Source organism: Protomyctophum bolini, assembly GCF_963924005.1.
Source record: "Protomyctophum bolini genome assembly, chromosome: 1".
Taxonomy (NCBI): domain Eukaryota; kingdom Metazoa; phylum Chordata; class Actinopteri; order Myctophiformes; family Myctophidae; genus Protomyctophum; species Protomyctophum bolini.
Window position 1 is genome coordinate 25,366,029 of NC_137862.1, and position 18,879 is coordinate 25,384,907.

Here is an 18,879-nt window from a genome sequence, read left to right on the forward strand (position 1 = left end):
CCCGGGTAGCAGCTGTGTGAACGACCACCTATGCTCTCTTGCTTTGCTTTCAGGAAAGCTGCAGACGGTGGCGGAGAAAGAGGTGAAGGGAGCCGTGTACTCCATGGTGGAGTTCAACGGCAAGCTGCTGGCTAGTATCAACAGCACAGTGAGTAGCGTTCCTGACCCTCTCTGCCTTTTATCATCACCTGTATTTGATGAACAGTATGTCTGTGTACTGTACAATGTTACCCAGCGCATTTCTCGTCCAGCGGGCAACGACGGACGAATGCCAGATGATCATTTGATATCACATACCCCATGGCCATGTTTACAACCAGAACATGGCATTTGATCAACACTTTCATTTTGAAAGTAGATCTGCTCCGGACCGGCCCACTTTCACCACTGCATTGTACCGACCACAGCCCCTGTACTGTCAGCTACTTGTGGACCATATGAGGACTGGGCAGCTGCTGCTGCTACTACACTATGCTATGCTACACACACACACACACACACACACACACACACACACACACACACACACACACACACAGGTTCTGGAGACATCTGCTGTTAAATTACTAATACGCTTCAACACACACACACAAACACACACTTTGTGTCCAGCTGCTCTTGCATTACTAATACACTACATCACAGAGACAGGCCGGAGTGGTACTGTACATCTGGTACTGTGAAGTGATTCAACACAAGTGGCCTGTTTTGTCACAAACTGCAGCTCCTTGATTGTTCTAAGATTCATAAAAATCTACATGCATTTTGTTACTGTCAATTAATGAAATAACATCAAGCTGTGACAAATGTATTATGTTTCAGTGTGTTGCAAGCAGTTTAATTAAAAATGTTGTTCTTATTTCGTTCTTAAATCATGTTTATCAATTTCATAGTTTTATTTTGTTTTATTAAAGAGGTTTTGCTAGTTTTGTTTAGTTTTTTGTGTGAAAATGACATGTTGTATTAGAGCACTAAAGTCTTAAGTCTGACATCACTGTCACCAGAGGACATCATCCCTCTGGATCACTCCGTTATATATTTTTTGGAATCCCTAAAAAAATCTTTGATCGCGTCATATTAGATATTATCTAAGTGTGTGTGTGTGTGTGTGTGTGCGTGTGTTCAGGTGCGTCTGTATGAGTGGACGGCAGAGAAGGAGCTGAGGACAGAATGTAACCACTACAACAACATCATGGCTCTGTACCTGAAGACCAAGGGAGACTTCATCCTGGTGGGAGATCTGATGAGGTCTGTGCTGCTGCTGGCATACAAACCCATGGAGGGAAACTTTGAAGAGGTGAGCTCTTTTTGATTTGATTCAATAGTTTATTGCAATTTGTACAGAGGTATGGTTTACAATTAGTGTAGGATAACACAAAAAGCACTAAGGGCTTGTTGATTGGTAATTATTAAAGGGGGGAAAATAATCGTTTCCAATCTTCTTTTTGATAGGAGTTTATAACATTTCTGTTAATTTAATCCGGCTGTCACTAGCAGACTATTTTAGCCTTTATTATGTTTCTATTTTAATTTTTGTAACTTTATCCCACGCCCATATATCGGTCATAAAACATTAAAAAAAAACATCAAACATAATTTCTGCCCAACTTGCCAACATAACTGCAAGATGAATATTGAAGTTGTGCTTCAGCTTCCTTTGTCCTTTGAGCTTCTGCATATTTATAATCATGTGTGTTGTAACATGTAAAGAGAGGGGGAGTATGCCATATTCACTAGTTATATAAAAATCACCCCCAAAAACTAGTAGCAGATGCATTTAGCTAAACTAAGTTTTCCTATTCTGGGGGTGGACATTCTTCAATTTGAAATGGTGGTGAAATACATATAATTTTGGGGGTCCTTGACACGAAAAAGTTTAAGAACTGATTTAGAAGTCGGAACTGCTTACAGTAGTAGAATCGGCCTCAGGTCTTAATGTTTTTCTTTGCTTTTTTTCCCTTTTCTTTAATCAAAGTTTCTGAGTATACGGTGCTGAAAGCCTAGTTCTGCACCTTGGCAGCATTCCACAGTAAAACGTAGGGGGGCGGGGAGCTGTATGCCATTGAGTGATTAGACTTCCTATTAAGCACTCCTTGAAGAATTCTAATTCCAATCCAATTGTTAGGCCAATAAACTCAAGACTGTAACCAGCTGAGTAACCACAGAGATGTATTGTGTGTGTGTGTGTGTGTGTGCGTGCGTGCATGGGGATTTGCGTTGTTTGAACTCTATTATAAATGTAATGAGTTAATGCATGTGTGTGTTTTGCTCAGATTGCACGTGACTTCAACCCCAACTGGATGAGCGCCGTAGAAATCCTGGACGATGACAACTTCCTGGGTGCAGAGAACGCCTTCAACCTGTTTGTTTGCCAGAAGGACAGGTGCGTGCGTCTTCCTCATCGTAAATTTGACAAGATTTAGCATCTCAGACCCAAAAACTTAAGAATATTTTGTTATGGTTTAATACGATTTTGTCCACATTTCCATGCTGTATTTTCCATGATGTTTTGTCTCTGAGTCTTATACCAGATTGGGTTTTTGATCAAAACAAGCTTTATTCACGGCTCATAAGAAAAGCGCCACGGGTCGCGGTTACAAAATTCATGTCTCAGGTGGCAGGGCATCGCTTGGCCTTTAGCTAACTTCCGGTTAACCCATTCTTGGTCTGCTCTTTTTTGCCGTCTTTGCCCTGCGAGGCATTGTGAGCTTGTAGATTTAGCTATAGTTTTCTTCAGATACTGTAAAGGTCAGGGATGATAAATTAGGTTTCAAGTGATTAATGTAAAATAATTATCCAATCACACAAGATTTGGTGTCCCGCCTGTGATAACTGAGGACCCCCCCTAGGGGTCCTGGACCGCCTGATGAAGACCCCTGATGTATTCAGTTAATAGTTAGCTATCTAAAGTATCATCATTTTAGATTGTATGAGGTGGAATCTCTGCTCCACTAGTCTGTGGCCTGCATCACTTCCTCATTCTGTGTGTCTCTATATCGCTCTGACCTTTTCAAAACACCTGCAACCTCTCTGCTTCCCCTGTGCTCTCCTGCGGCTATGATCTCTGACGCTCGTCGGCTCCACTTTCCTTTTATTTGTACATCCATTACTCTGCCTCCCCTTGTCTTAGTTCTACTAAAGTTCATTGAGTTGGACACTGTTTCTCCCTCTAACATTTCCTCGTATTTCTAGTTTACTGAAATAATGTCATGTACATTTTCCAGTGCATAGCCTACTGCAGGCCTTATTGACTAGATTTAGAAGACATTTTGAAGCTCTTGCTACTGAAATGATTGTTTATTTATATGGAGAAATCTTGTCATTTAACATGCATCTCAATTGGTGAGAAGGACAGCTTGCCATCGCAGAGTGGAGTCGGTGGGGCTTAGCGAGGGGCTAATTGACACCGATCCTCTCTCTCTCTCGTCCGTCTCTCTCTCTTCTCCGCATGCAGCGCGGCCACCACCGACGAGGAGAGGCAGCACCTGCAGGAGGTGGGGGTGTTCCACCTGGGAGAGTTTGTCAACGTATTCTCCCATGGCTCTCTGGTGCTGCAGAACCTGGGAGAGAGCTCCACGCCCACACAGGGCTCCGTGCTGTTCGGCACCGTCAACGGCATGATCGGTAAGGCACGCGATGCGGCGCACACAAGGCCTAAATGGCATTGTGTGTGCCCCACACACACACACAAATCTTGAGGGGCCAGTCAGTACATGCATACATACACTTGCCAAAAAGAAATCTGCATGAAATGTTTTTCAATTCAGTATAACATCACATACATGTGGAGCATAGCGCTTTCAAAGGCTGCCCACTGTGCCGTAGCTAATCTGCTGACAGAAAGCAGAGGCTTGGAAAGCCGTTCTGTCTATAAACGGCTCACATGTTGTGAGCTTATAAATTGGCTATGTTAACTATTTTTGCATGGCACTGTTGCGTGACAAAGTAGGGCATTAATTTATGAAAAGATATACATTTAAGTATGGACATATGAGGTTTCCGCCCGACAGCAACAATATAGTCTGTCGGGAGCAAACCTAATGTCCAAATCTACTTACTTACTTTTCATGATGCACATTCAAAAGCAGCTAAAGTTGCAGATCAGACTACAAGCTCAAAACATGCCAATTCACAGATCTGCTTTTGTGTGACGTTGTAGTATGATGTAAGGCATTCATTTACAAATCGAAATAGGGAGAGGTTTCTACCTAAATAAGTCGATATACAGTGTAATTTGCCAGGGGAGATGGGGGGGGGGGGGGGTGATTTATTTTCCATTCCCAGACAGATTTAATATCTTTGTAAAAACATCCTACCCTCTCGACTCGTTTTATGGCAGGAAAGGTAAAGTCAGAACTCTGACTCTAATTTTCCCCCTCATTACTCAAAAACCAAATCAGTCGCGCTCAGACGAGCAAGTAAAGATGAGATGAATGAAAGCGTGGAGATGACAGATCGTGGACATGGCCTTAATTTACCTTTTTTAAGCACTTCCCCGGTACGGCCACAGTTTCCCACTGTTCTCAGTGGGGAATCTTCAGTGGTGTGTTCTAGTGAGCACGTTTTCCAACAACAAATCCCACCGAGATCACAGATGTGACCGGAGACAGCCGCTCCACGTTCACTACACTAACCCAAAGGGGAAACACTGCTACACTCCACAACCGCTATTTAGGCTCTCTACACTTTTTTTCATTTACTGCCATAATTGTTTCAGACTGTGTCCCTTCCTGGACCTTTAAGAATCATGTTTAATGTGAAAGTGCTTTAGTCTGTCGGATTTAAAAATATTGTATTTTTTATTATTACTTTTTAGTTTGACTAAATATTTACTACATTGGAACACAGGTCCTTTTCCACCTGAAAAGTAGGCAGTTTGTTTTCCTCATGATGTTGATGTTATGTTTTATTGTGTGTGTGTGTGTGTGTGTGGTGTGTGGTGTGTGCAGGTCTGGTGACGTCCCTGTCAGAGGGCTGGTACAGTCTCCTCCTGGACCTGCAGAACCGTCTGAACAAGGTCATCAAGAGTGTGGGCAAGATCGAGCACAGCTTATATCCTTCTGGCCGTTATGCATGCTTACCATCTGTGGCGTAAGGAGCTACAGCAGTGGGCCTGGCGCCTGCCTGTCACATTGGAAGTAAAACTCATGACTCATGACTGTGACGTCATCACACCACCATCTCATCTCACCATCTCATCTCACCATCTCATGCGTGAAATGGGCTGGTGGTGGCGGGACGACCCCACCCAACGCGGTAGTGTCCCATGATGACACCGAATTGACCCGACGTGCTTACCATCTCTCCCTTTAATGCTTTTGTGTGACACTACATACAGTATGATAAAGACAAAGATAAATAGAAAATAAAGCCAATCAAACATTTTTACAAAACAAAAACTAGAAAATGTGCCCCTCGGGGCACAGGTCTCCACCAGGCCAGGCCAGGTTGTGGCCTCCTGGTGGCGCTATAATAGGCCAATGTGAAGTGTCGCATTTCCGGGGGTCCCCAGCCAAAAACGTTGCGAACCCCTGCTCTAGGGAGTGTGTATGCAACGTTTCACGCAGATCGGTGCAGTTATATAGGTAAAAAGTGTGAAAAGCTGCCTCATGGGGCCGTTCTGGAAAAATTGGGGCAGAGGTTCATTGTTGGCATCCAGGGAGTGTGTGCGCAAAATTTGGCATCGACCAGGTTTTACGGGTGCTGGAGATTAGCTGTAACAGATGGACGGATGGACACACGGACAGAGTGCAAAACATACTCTCCCCATGCCTTCGGCTGGTGGAGACAAAAAAGTGGAATGTAAAATATAATGTGGAGGAAAATATGAAAGGTCTAATGTTTTCAAACAGGCTTGGGCAGAGGGCCTAATTTAGTCGGTGATGGAACATTCAAAAATATGAACTAATCTCAAAAACAAATGGTGATGGCTCGGAGCCCAAAGAACCTGCTGGTACACGCAGATGGCATTAATAACCTTGACTTATTCTGGGCTGGAAGCGCAGTAATCCTTTTATCTTAACCAACGTTGGTATTGTTGACCAATATTGTCTAAAAGGTTTTGTGAATTAATCTATGCAGTTTGTTTGACCTGATAACGTTGCCGTCAGCTGTCATGAACAAGTTACGTTTCAGAAAATGTGGAAAAAGCTGGATCCAAAGTCAAAAAGTTTTCACCCAAAAATATCACTTAGGTCATATTCACACCAGAAAGCTTTACTGCGATTAAAACGAATCCTGCTGCGCATTGTCGGAAAGTGCACTTCGTTTGGCAGGTGTGAAGGTTCAATTGAATCCTAATGCGCACCAAAGAACCGCATTCTAAAAGGGTGTTTCACTTAGCTTCAAAACGCAGCAGAGTGCGGATCACTGCAGGTGTGAATGCAATCGCATTAAACATAGGGAGTGAATGTACCATTGTGGGATGAAGAAGTTAGTATTTGGCACACGAGAAGGAAGGAGAAGGCATTATTACGCAGCGATGCGTAAGGATGTCACACATGGTCTAATGAAGAGATATTGCAATATGGCCAGACCATCATAGGCTTATGCTGAAGGTTACACACACGAACAATGCAGTGTACAGTATATATATATATACATATCTATATATATATATATATATATATATATATAGCCTACTAAAACAAGTTTGTAAAGTTGTAGACACCCGTTATTGCGCGTGCGCACACACACACACACACACACGCGTCCAGTTCCCGATGATACGCACTGCAACCACGTTACCATCACTTTACGTCCTAAAGTCCTAACTATTACTCAAAGTATATATTTTTTTTAACAGTGTACTGAGTGTAGTTTATGAATTGAACACATTGATAAATGTCCCTGCTGCGTTTCCAATTCACCCTTTGTCAGCCTTCTGATTGGTCCCTGACTGACTAACCAGCAGGCTCTTTCTGCCTTGTTCCGCCCTGGTTCCGCCTTGTTTATGTTGAATTTGCTAAAACATATTTTTTGGAAAAAACTAAAAACAAACATGTCCAGTCACCATGCTGCACCTGTGATGTTCCTTTTTACTGACACCAAGATTGAAATAAGAATTTAATGCACAGAATATCAATACGAAGCAACTGAAAAACATGTTATTTCAATGGTAGTGGATGGAGAGAGAGGATTTTTGACCAACCACGAAACCACAACCAATGGGTGCGAAGAGGGGCACAACCATGGGCGGGACTTGACAAAGGGTGAATTGCTGCAGATGACAGCGCAGTGTGAAGGCAAACGCAGCAAATGTAATATGCAGAATGGCTCAACTTCTCCGCCCATTCGCATCGAGTCTACCGCAGTATTAGGTGTGAATGTGACCTTACTCTACCTTTAACCTCTAAAACCCTGATCCCAACCTGTGGGCCTTCAGGATATTGCAAGTGGGGTGAAGAGTATTTAAATGAATTAAGATTATTAAACAACGTAATGTTTCATAAGGAAATAACACATTATGTATGAATGTGCTGTACCAAATGGATGTTCCTTGACTCTTGGTGTTACCTGGAGGTCGTTCCACACAGAGCGTAAGACGGAGCAGGCCACTGGCTTCATCGATGGAGACCTGATAGAGAGCTTCTTAGATCTGGGCCGGGCCAAGATGCAGGAGGTTGTCAGCACTCTACAGGTATAGGAACACATGCACCAACATGAATCCATTGACAGCCTCTGGGGCCCACTGTTGCTCTGAGAATCATCACAGCAGTGGTTCCCAAACGTAGGACTCCCAAATGGACAATAATTAGCCCGCAGACCCCCATTTGAAGAGATAATGCCAGGGACCCACATACATTTTTACGGCTCTAGCAGTGATTCTCAACCTGTTTAATTACAAGGACCCCCAGTTTGACATGCATTAGTTTATACGGACCCCCTCTCTGAGACCCCATTTTATATTGTAAAACCAATGTTAATTTAACTCTCAGAGTTACAGAACCATAAGCTCCTCTTTTCAGGGGCGGCTACAGATGGTGCCATTTGAAAACTTCACACGTCATGCCATTGGCAAGGCAGTGGATTGTCAGTAAATTGTTAGAACATTGTCCGTGAGAAAGGAGGTCAATTTCCAAAGGCTATTCAGATTATTTTTTAGAATGAAAAAGACCCTGGCCAGCCTGATGGAGGGGAAAGAACTGGTCGGAATAACGTGTCCCTTCCACGCGCTACGTCCGGCCGGGGAAATTCCCCTCTGTCAGGTGAAAAGAAGCAGCTTGGACTACTCATGCATAGAAAGAGGCATGAGGTCAGTCCGCTGCCCCCCCAGGTTGGCAGAGGAAGTGTAGCGCCCAGGATTACATTAGATAATTGGCACTGGGTGAAAAGAAAACTGGGTTACAAAATCGTGGGATAAAAATGAAAAAGGACACTTATTTTCAGTAACAAAAACGAATTTCGCAAGCTAAAAGAACCTTGGGAAAACAAGTATTTCTAGAAAACAATGCAGGAAATGTACACGAAACCCTGAAGTGTTGGAATGCCACACCTCTAGCCGTCGGCAGTAGCTGAAAGCAGTGTAGCAAGCGGAAGCAGCATGCACTACTACCACAGATCTACTGCACTACGCATCGCTATCTATATACTAAATCAAGAAACTGGCACACACAAGCCTGCGTAGACGTTAAAATGTGAAATATCCCACTAAAAGTACAAATATCACACCCGTAGTATTTTTTAGAATGCCAAGGAACAAATTCAAATTAATTGTGCTTGTACTAATCAAAATATATTTTTGCAAACGTGTGCATTATTCATATTGTCCTCTGAAGAACCTACAGTATGTCAGCAAAAAAACACAATACAAGCACAGCAGAGCAGAGCATACCAATGAGATGATTTATAAAGACTCGTTAGAGATGAGCAGTACACACACAGTCTGATTAGCCATAGGATGTCGACGTTGGGTTCCAGCGTTAGTTTGTCACGCCCCTTTATGCCCAGAAAAGCATAAGTCTCTTTCTGCCTCAGTAATCTGGGATCACGACAAAACTAAGAACCTGGTATCAGTCTAATTGAATTGAAACTATGGTATACCAGGTAAACAACAACAAACCTAGCATCTGTCTAAATAACATGCTAAAATGTTAACATTGTGGTCATAAAGGGAAAACAAGGCTATTGGATTAACCGTTCCACGTGTGTTCTTCCGTTCCGCGTTTTCCCCAGATCGACGACGGCAGCGGCATGAAACGAGAGGCCACGGTGGACGAGGTCATCAAGATTGTGGAGGAGCTGACCCGGATCCACTAACCCCTCTCCGCTCCTGTGCTTCCAGAAGACAGACACAACGACCGGACAGGACAGCTTTGTAAATAAATATAAATAAAACCCGCCGTGTGCATGACGTGTTCAAACATCTGTCCCCTCCTCCTCCTCCTCTTCAGCCCCTCCCCCTGGAGAGCCTGATGTGCGATTCTGTCGCACGCCTGCACAGCGCAACGGAAATACAGTAGGCCATGTAAAAGCTCACAGGTTTACGCGCTGCCTATGCGGTGCGTCGAGCTTGTAGATCGCCTAATGTTTTGGTCTGAGGCGGTGTCGAGCGACAAAGCATAAATCAGGCTTAAAATTTACAATTTAGACCAAAGACATTGGTCGCGGTGTGTGTATGTGTGTGTGTCTTGTGTGTGCGCGCGTTTTGCTTGTGTGTGCAGATCGAGGCTGTGTGTATGTGTGTGTGTGTGTGTGTGAGAGAGAGAGAGAGAGAATGCATGGTTTACAGTGTGACTTACAAAATGAGAATTTAAGCCCTTCACCACAGTGCAGGGGTTGTTCAGCTTCTTGCCAGGGTGGGGCAGTGTTGTGGCTATACATACATGAATACAGGCGCTGTACTGGCTTTTTGTAGGTCTGACCAGGTTTATAAAATATTGTTGTGCGTTCTGTCCACACGCTTAAGAGGATCTACATCACACTCAATAGGAGCATAGAGCAGCAGCGGCGGCCATTTTGTTTTACCTGGCTCTGGTTCCACAGATAGAAAGCCCATTCACTCAGCCCATAGGGAGGTTTCTGAAAATATTTATATTAATTATTTTAAGCCTAGAACCAGGCCATCCAGGCTTGTGAGGTGGTTTAAAGTTACAACTTGTAACAGTGTCCTTTTATGTTTTTTTTGCGGTTTTCTTTTTTTAACACGGAATCAAATGTTTTATGGCAGTGGTTTTCAACCCTTCATATCATATCAAGGTCCAACATTTGATGACATTTAGCCTCTCAGGCCCAAAACTCATATTTTGTTGGATACGATTTTGTCCTGTTTCTTGCAAATGAAGAAATGCAGACTTCTGAGATTGTAAAATGAAACCAAATGGATCCGTAAGGACCCATTTGGTTTCATTTTACACACTCAAGAGTTGAAGATCCATAAGGGTCCATTTGGTTACCAACTCCATCATTTAGGTGGGCACCACCTGAAAACCACTGTTTTATGGTCATAATTCACCAGGAGCCTGGATGGCTTTGCGTTGGAGTGTAAAATGGGCTTACGGCTGTTAAGTCTGGAGTGAACAAGATATACTTGAGAAACAAAATGAGGAAAAAGAAGAAATAGATTTGTAGCTATTTTGTCTCTGTGATGTTCTCTCTCCATGTTTTCTTTTAATAAAGGTTGCTTTAGTACCATCCACCTCTCTCTCTTCATTGGGGTGACTCATTCACTCTACCGCTAAAGTAAAGCCCTTCTCATGATACTGGGCACAACTTTAGTCAGAGGCTATGTAAGTACATTTTAATTATAAAGCACCTTTCAAAATCCTGTTACAAGGCCATACAGAAGGCTTTTTGCCATTCTTGCAGGCTCAAAAGTACTACTAAAATGTTCATGGCTCTTTGAGGGGGCTGAGATGAGGCCAGAAAACCCAGGTTTTGCCCAGGCTCTATACAGTGATGGCAAGTGATTCGAGATCTTCACTGAGTTTAACAGAAATTCAGTTCAAAACATAATTGGAGCCAACGTGAATAAAGTTAAATAACCTATAGTCGTACAAGAGTTGTGCAATAGCTCATGAGTTGTGTCAAATGGTCACATTTAATAGAGAATTCCGGGCCAGTCATTTTCTTACCGTAATCTGAATTTAGTATATCTTAGCATTTTGAAATCAATTATTTGACACTCAGGGAGCTAGTGTAAGGATTTAAGAACCGAATTGATATTGTCTCTGTCGGGTGGAAACATAATTAAAAAAATCACACCCGTGTAAACTGAGTGGTGCAACTCCCCCACCCCCCCCCTCCTCTCTCTCTCATTAGCAGGCAACAGTGCAGCACTATCTATCTCTCTGTTTCTGGCATAACAGCGCCCCTACTGGTACTCCTAGTCATACTGGTGCTCATTAATGTCACATAGGTGAACCAACACATAGGTGAACACTGACCTTGGAGGTGTTGCACCACTCAAAAACGTAATTTTCAGTATTACAAAAAACACGGAAGAAGATCATCTACAAGCTCAATGTGCCACTTGGCACCATGTTTCTAGCTTGTATATCTGCTTATTTTTTAGCTTTTGTGTGACTATGTAGTATGGTCATTTAAAATGAGAGTTCCACCCTGACAACAAGGATATACTCCACTTGCTTGGTGTTAATTAATAAAGACTCGAGCAGCAGTGACAAATCAAGGTCTTAAAGTGATTAATGCATCATGTATTTTAGTTTTTGAGTAACGTCCAACACTGCTCAGGATCGGGTGGTTTATCATATGGGTCTTGACTCTGGAGCCTAAAAAGTTTGGGAACCCCTGTTGTGGAGTGAACAACAGAGTAACTGTGAAATGGATCACATCACAAGTTCTTTTGGCAGAGTGACTGACAGCAGTGAAAAACATCTTCAAAAAACAATCGTGTTCATTCCCTCAGAGAATGTTTGTGGAGGCAAATCTAACCCCCTCTCTCCCTCGTCTTTGGAAGAGATGCTCAAATTGAAAAACAAATCAACAGCCAGGAGGAAAGAAACCATGAAGGACCGCGCTTAGATCTGCTTAGAAAATAAATAAACGGGTGAGTGCTGACAACGGTAACTACTAACGATGCAGCCGCGTGAAGTATATATGCATTCATAGGAATGTAAATTGGATTGGTGATATTTTGTTCCTTGTGATGAAGTCCTAGCAGGCCGAAACGTCAATAAGTAAAAGAAGAACATCACGAACTATTGGACCCATGCCCACGCCCGTCGCCTACCAGTGACATAGTGTTGCACTGTTGCTTTAATCTATTAGGTGTAATGTATGCACATTTTTGGCAGACAGCAACAACATAGCAGACAGAGGAACATGAAGGAAATACACAAGCCAAATTAATGGACATTGAGAGTTGATCTTGACCTGTAGATAATCAGTTTTGAAATGACTGACTAACTAATGTCCTAATTAATTTCCACGTTATGATGAGTGACGGGGAGACCGTAGTAACTGGAAGGTTACTTCAGTAACCATGATTCTTTAAGCAAATGAGCTAAATGCCTTCGGCGGCTGGTGGAGACATAAGGTTATATGTTTACTGGAGTACTTCCAATTTTCACTACATCTCAGAATATTGTACTTTTATTTCACTACAATTATTTGAAAACTTTAGCCTGTCAGCAGTGAGTGTTGGGCAGGAGTAGTAGGATGTATAGGCTCCACACTCTCCCGGTGGGGGCTCCTCACTGGCAGGTGAGTCAGTATGATACAACAGTATGTCCTCCCGGTGGGGGCTCCTCACTGGCAGGTGAGTCAGTAGGATACAACAGTATGTCCTCCCGGTGGGGACTCCTCACTGGCAGGTGAGTCAGTAGGATACAACAGTATGTCCTCCCGGTGGAGGCTCTTCACTGGCAGGTGAGTCAGTAGGATACAACAGCAGCGACAACAACACAAATGTATGAGAAAAAGGAAGTTAAAAAAAGAAGAATGACACGCGTTTGGTTTACATGAGCCAAAAAAACTTTAATACACACACACACCACTGCAAGAGCCATGCACTAAACCAAATGAAACACCTGCAAGTTCACCCCAACAACCACATTCCATACAGCTCCCATTGGAAAAAAATATCTTTGCAAAGCATCAAATTATTCCAAACAATTTAAAACATATATAGCCTATGTTATTATTATTATTTATTTATTTTTAAGAAAGAAAAAATATCCTACCCCCACCCCCCAATTATTTTACAGCTGGCTAATATATTGATATTACAACAATATTGTGATATGAGACTACAGTAGATATATGATAGGACATACGTGTAGATTAGGGTCCCAAAAGATACAAAAAAATGGTTCCATTTGTACACTGTCCTTTATTCACAGACATATTATTTGGACCCCTGGAGAAACCTTGTATGTCCAAAACTGCTCCTTTTTTATGATACCAGTATATATTTTTTACGTTTAAACTTTAGTGAAAATAGTGAAAATCTACAACTGTAGATGTATTGGAGATGTGTGGTTTCTATCCCGTCCAGACCAGTCAACAAAGGGCATAGTGGTGGCAGGCATTTCCGCAAATATTTATAAATTAGAAAAAGAAAGAAAAAAATATTCATTAAATATAGTATAAACAAATATTCAAATGTTTAGTAACACAGAAAAAAATGTTTTGATGATTCACCAGGAGCCTGGATGAATTTGGTTCCAGGTTTCAAATAATTGATGAAATTGATGAATATTTGCAGAAATCACTATGGGAAAAAACAAATGGGTTTCTATATGTGGTGCCACTGCTATACCCTATTTAATAGGGTATAGCAGTAGCGGCCATTTTGTTTAATATCACGGCACTTTCTATGCTTCTGCTCTAATAGGGCCTATTAGAGCAGAAGCATAGAAAGTGCCGTGATATTAATTTATGACATGGTTATTAAACACGGCTCCATTTTTGTCACTGCTAAACCACTTCTTTGCCTTTTTTTTACTATTTTGCTAAACATTTTTGAATAGTTAAAATGGCCAGTCTACAAGCTCACAACGTGAAATAGTAAAAAAAAGAAGAAAAAAAGAGGTTTAGCGGTGACGAAAATGGAGCCCTGCACTGTGTGCTAGATAATAACACTGTGATACTGGTAATACTGTGAATTGGTCAGTCAGTCTGACAGCCTCCTCCTGGGGTGACGCGTTCCTCCTCATGGGAGGTGTAATTTTTTCCCCCGGAAAAAAGACACGCTGTAGTTGGCTAATACTCCCTTTGAGTGGCAGTTGGGGAAAACCAGAGCCATTCAAGGAGATTTGCATCATTGAGGGGGCAGAAAACAGCGCTTGAGCGCTGTTCGTTCATGCATCCCTGTGTGAAGTGTGACAAGCTGGAGTTTGAAATACATTGTTTTCAACGAGGGTGGCGCAAATATCAGCAATTTTAGGTATGTATGCAAGATGACAACTGTTTTACAGTATTGTACAGTAACAAAGTCTCTGTAATGTTTATGTTTACGATCTAAAATAAAGGGATTTAAGATCGTTAAAGCTGGGCTGTTGCCTAAGTCCAGTGCATTCTGCCAACTTCCGGTCCAGGACTTTGTCACACTTTGCTATGCTCTTTGCCAATGTAGAAGAGCCGCCATTGGACTGACCCAATAAGTGAACGGAGATGTCGTAACTCTCCTTCAATGGCTCTGGGAAAACACTCTCCCCAAAACATGATTTGGTGACCTGATCACTTTAGCTCCCTCGGCGATGCCTCTCGTAGCTCAAGTTCACTTCAGATTACACGCCTCTGTCCCGGTCAAAAACTATGAAATAAATTGTCTGTGGTTGTTGGTAAAATAGTGGAAGCAGATTTCCCACTCATTTCCCACTCATCCCAGGAAGTTGGGGTTGGTAGTCTAATGATTAGCGAGGCACGCCACAAGGCAGGACCTGTATTGGGGTTTTCAACGCCCCCAACGAAAGGTCTTCCCAAGTCCTGTAGGGAGAAAGCCCATGCAGTGGGGTGTGGCTTCCCAAGGCCTGTATACAGGTAGTTCCATATAACGCCTGAAGCAAAGAGTCTGTGAAGGCCCTTCATCTGGTCCCTCTACAATGAACAAACATTACATAGTCTGGGTTGAAGGCCCAAACCGGAGGTTCCGTTCCGTAGGTTCCGCTAGGCGTAGAAGGTCTCTACTTTCACTGACTGACAGAACATGGTCATGGAGAACACCAGGCCCAGGATCTGCACAAAGAGATTGATAAAACGATGATAATACCAGCAACATTGGGGGGAGTTAAATGATGGTGAGATTAAAAAAAAGAGTGTCGAGGACCTAAAGGACTCAATGGAGAAGGGGCTCTGATAGGGAGGGGATCTGTTGTTCTGCAGTCTATAGCAGTGATACTCAACCTCAGGCCCGCGGGCCACATCAGGCCCGCGGGACCATTATGACTGGCCCACCAATGAAAATCTAAAAAAAAGAAGAAAAAAAAATCTGGAAAATGAAATAAAAATAAATAAATCTGAATGAAGTTATCTTTAATTACATTATTATAAGTAATACTATTAGAGTTGTACTATTACTCGAACGAAAATAAAAGCTGGGTAATCTATTTTCAGGCAAATTGTGTTTATTGTATTTTATTTTACTCAGCCATAACAATTTATTTTCTGTTAACCAACTTGCTGGCTGGCAGGCAGGCAGACAGCTACTCATAGACAGGCAGACAGACAGACAGCTACTCATGGAGAATTGGACAGGCAGGCAGTCAGACAGCTACTCATAGACAGGCAGACAGACAGCTACTCATGGAGAATTGGACAGGCCGGCAGACAGCTACTCATGGACAATTGGACAGGCAGGAAGGCAGACAGCTACTCATAGACAGACAGCTACTCATGGACAATTGGACAGGCAGGAAGGCAGACAGCTACTCATAGACAGACAGACAGCTACTCATAGACAATTGGGCAGGCAGGCAGACAGCTATACTCATAGACAGACAGACAGCTACTCATGGACAATTGGACAGGCAGGAAGGCAGACAGCTACTCATAGACAGGCAGACAGACAGCTACTCATGGACAATTAGGCAGGCAGGCAGACAGCTACTCATAGACAGGCAGACAGACAGCTACTCATGGACAATTAGGCAGGCAGGCAGACAGCTACTCAGACAGGCAGACAGACAGCTACTCATGGACAATTGGACAGGCAGGCAGGCAGACAGACAGCTACTCATAGACAGGCAGGCAGACAGCTACTCATAGACAGGCAGACAGTAAGACAGCTACTCATTGACAGACAGACAAATGACTACTCATGGACAGACAGACAGACAGACAGGCAGGCAGGCAGGCAGGCAAAGAGCTACTCATGTTATGTTAGTATGTTATTATAACAGCTACTCATGTTATGTGCAATAATTTGTGCAGTTATGGAAACAGCTCTTTGTGTTTATGCAAGAAATTGTAACACATTTATTTATTTACATATTGTGTGCATGCACATTGTACTTTGATACATTTTGCGAAAATAATGCAATTGAAAGAGAGAAGTTATCAAGTATCATTAATGTCGTAATTTTATCTACTGGCCCCTGGCCCCTTGCCATTTTTGTAATGTGGCCCACAGGTAAATCTATTTGAGTATCCCTGGTCTATAGGGCTGTGGTTCTCCAACGTGGGGTCCACTCCAGAGACCCCCAGGGGTCCTTGGGGTGGTTCCAGGAGGTCCCCAGCAAAAGTAGATAATATAGCATCACAATTATTTTAACCATTTCATGTGTTTATAAATTGGCTATTTATTTTTATTTTTATAAAGTATATTTATTGGTTTTTTTTTTAAAGACAAACAGACATTATACAACAAGAACATAATAACAAAATAAAATAAAACAAAAACAAAAACAGCTCAGGCACAACACTATTATAAATAAAAAGATTGAATATACAAAGACATGACAAGGACAATGAACCATAATGACAAGTGGCTTTTGAATTTTGATAGACTCCCAATCAGGAAATACAGTAGGCTACATAAATACATATATTAAAAAGGCAGACAACAGTTATCATAGGCAATAAATTGGCTATTTAAAAATAGCAGATCTAAAAGCTCACAGTGCCTCACTTCGTGTCACGTAGATTGGCTATTTTCAGCAGAACACATTAAAGAGCCTTGCCCTCCAGTCAACCAGGTATAGGATTTTTAAGTGGTAAAGTTACAAAGACAAACATCCACACAGACCACACTTACCATCCACACTTTCTGTTTTAATTACCTGAGTGAGTGCAGTGCATAGGGCGAAGATCCAAAGAGCCACCAGGTTCTCATTAAGCCAGTCTTTCACTTGCTCGTAGCAGGGCTGTGGAGATGCACGCACGCACCCCCCCCCCCCCCCCCCCCCCACACACACACACACACACACACACACACCAAATTGTAAGACTTAGTGAAGTAGACCAGAGGTACGGTACCGGATAATCATTCTAAATGTCAGTTCTTCATACAGGCAGCTATTTGACTTAAATGAGAATTCCGGACTGATCATTTTCTTACAGAATTTTGATCCATTGATCAGAGGCGGTGGAGTGGAGGGATATGTGTTGTGGATTTCTGGATCAATCATTGATGAGGCAAGAGGAGTCGGAGACAATATTCTAGGTGGTGATGGTTATATCGGTACTTTAATTATGTACATGATATCATGGAGAGAAGTATGTTAGACACACAGTCCAACACAGTAGTTCTGCCAATGAGCACATGGATCAAACCATAGTTATGCGATGTGAGAGTGGTCTATCTAACCAACACCAACTCGGGACTCCTGAATCGTTGCCCTCCACACTTTCCTACAGTATATCTAGCATCAGGGTCTTGAGCTCTGCTGTATACATGGGTTGTCAGAGGGTCAGTTTGTTTGCCTCATTCGGGATGCCTGACGCAGTGCCCCGTCAGCCTCATTCTTCTCTCACTTTGTCCGGATGAAGGCTGGTGTCTGCTGGGTGGATGATTATATCTGGTGGCCCAAATAAATCCACAGCGTGAAGATATCACCTGCACTGGGCACATGTTTTGGGCGTGTGGTTTCTATCCTTAACGTCCTTAATGTCAGATGCAATCCTCCATTATTTTAGTGGCATTACAAACCACTGCTGTTAAATCATGTCAGCTGATGGTGTAAAGCAGTGGTTCTCAAAGTGGGGTCTGCGGACCCCCAGGGGTCCTTGAAGAGATCCCAACTAAATTAGTTCATATATACAGTACAGTACATATACAGTACAGCAGCATGAAAATCAGTTAACCCTGGCCTATGTAAGTAAGGTATAGTCTTTGAGAACCACTGCTGCACCATGTTGGCTAAAACTCAGAGGTGTTAGAGATGAACTCTCTGTCCTGTGGCTCTTGGTCATAAACAGAACTGTCCATACAACGTGATTGAGTGTAAATGTCCTCTGGTCTCCCGTGTGCAGCTACCGTCTGTTTGATGAACAGAAGGACGTACTGATCCTGGTGTTTCTGGAGGACATTCCAGCCCACCAGTTGTCTCCCTACTATCACCTCATGTGATACTTTATTCTTAGTCTCGCCAGTCGCTACGTGTTGGAATAAAATATGAATATACCAAACGAACCAATGCTTCCCAGGTTATTGCTCACTATGGAACATTATGGCCGCTATATATGTACCAACTGCGCATCTGCGCAGGGTCTCAAACATGTGTTGCCCTTTGTTGCACTACAGGATAAACATGGAACTGAAGACAGAACAGCACGCACGCACGCATGCACACGCACACACACACACTGCGCAAACCTTTATGTGTCCCTGGAACAACATATTTTGAGATGGGGGTCGGCGGCCAAATGCAATGGGGGTCCTTGACATGAGAAAGTTTGAGAATCGCTGTAGCAACACATTTTTCAGAAAACTGTTTTTTTTAGAAGGCATACACACACACACACACACACGCACGCACG

At 42.8% G+C, this 18,879-nt stretch overlaps 2 protein-coding genes across 2 annotated transcripts in view; one reads left to right on the forward strand and one right to left on the reverse strand.

Annotated features, from left to right (window-relative positions):
* ddb1 (damage-specific DNA binding protein 1) overlaps nucleotides 1–10,634 on the forward strand; it is a 47,547-nt gene extending 36,913 nt beyond the window's left edge. The window contains exons 21-27 of the mRNA XM_080766806.1: nucleotides 54–148; nucleotides 1,127–1,297; nucleotides 2,274–2,383; nucleotides 3,455–3,624; nucleotides 4,950–5,052; nucleotides 7,516–7,639; nucleotides 9,175–10,634. Of these exons, the coding sequence (XP_080622932.1) occupies nucleotides 54–148; nucleotides 1,127–1,297; nucleotides 2,274–2,383; nucleotides 3,455–3,624; nucleotides 4,950–5,052; nucleotides 7,516–7,639; nucleotides 9,175–9,258 (857 nt within the window). The 3' untranslated portion in view covers nucleotides 9,259–10,634. The remainder of the gene's footprint in view (nucleotides 1–53; nucleotides 149–1,126; nucleotides 1,298–2,273; nucleotides 2,384–3,454; nucleotides 3,625–4,949; nucleotides 5,053–7,515; nucleotides 7,640–9,174) is intronic.
* Nucleotides 10,635–15,069: 4,435 nt separating this feature from the next.
* The window catches only part of LOC308316800 (tetraspanin-4-like), a gene marked incomplete at both ends in the record, with an annotated part of 64,623 nt that continues 60,813 nt past the window's right edge, over nucleotides 15,070–18,879 (reverse strand). The window contains 2 exons of the mRNA XM_080765575.1: nucleotides 15,070–15,138; nucleotides 17,181–17,264. Of these exons, the coding sequence (XP_080621701.1) occupies nucleotides 15,070–15,138; nucleotides 17,181–17,264 (153 nt within the window). The remainder of the gene's footprint in view (nucleotides 15,139–17,180; nucleotides 17,265–18,879) is intronic.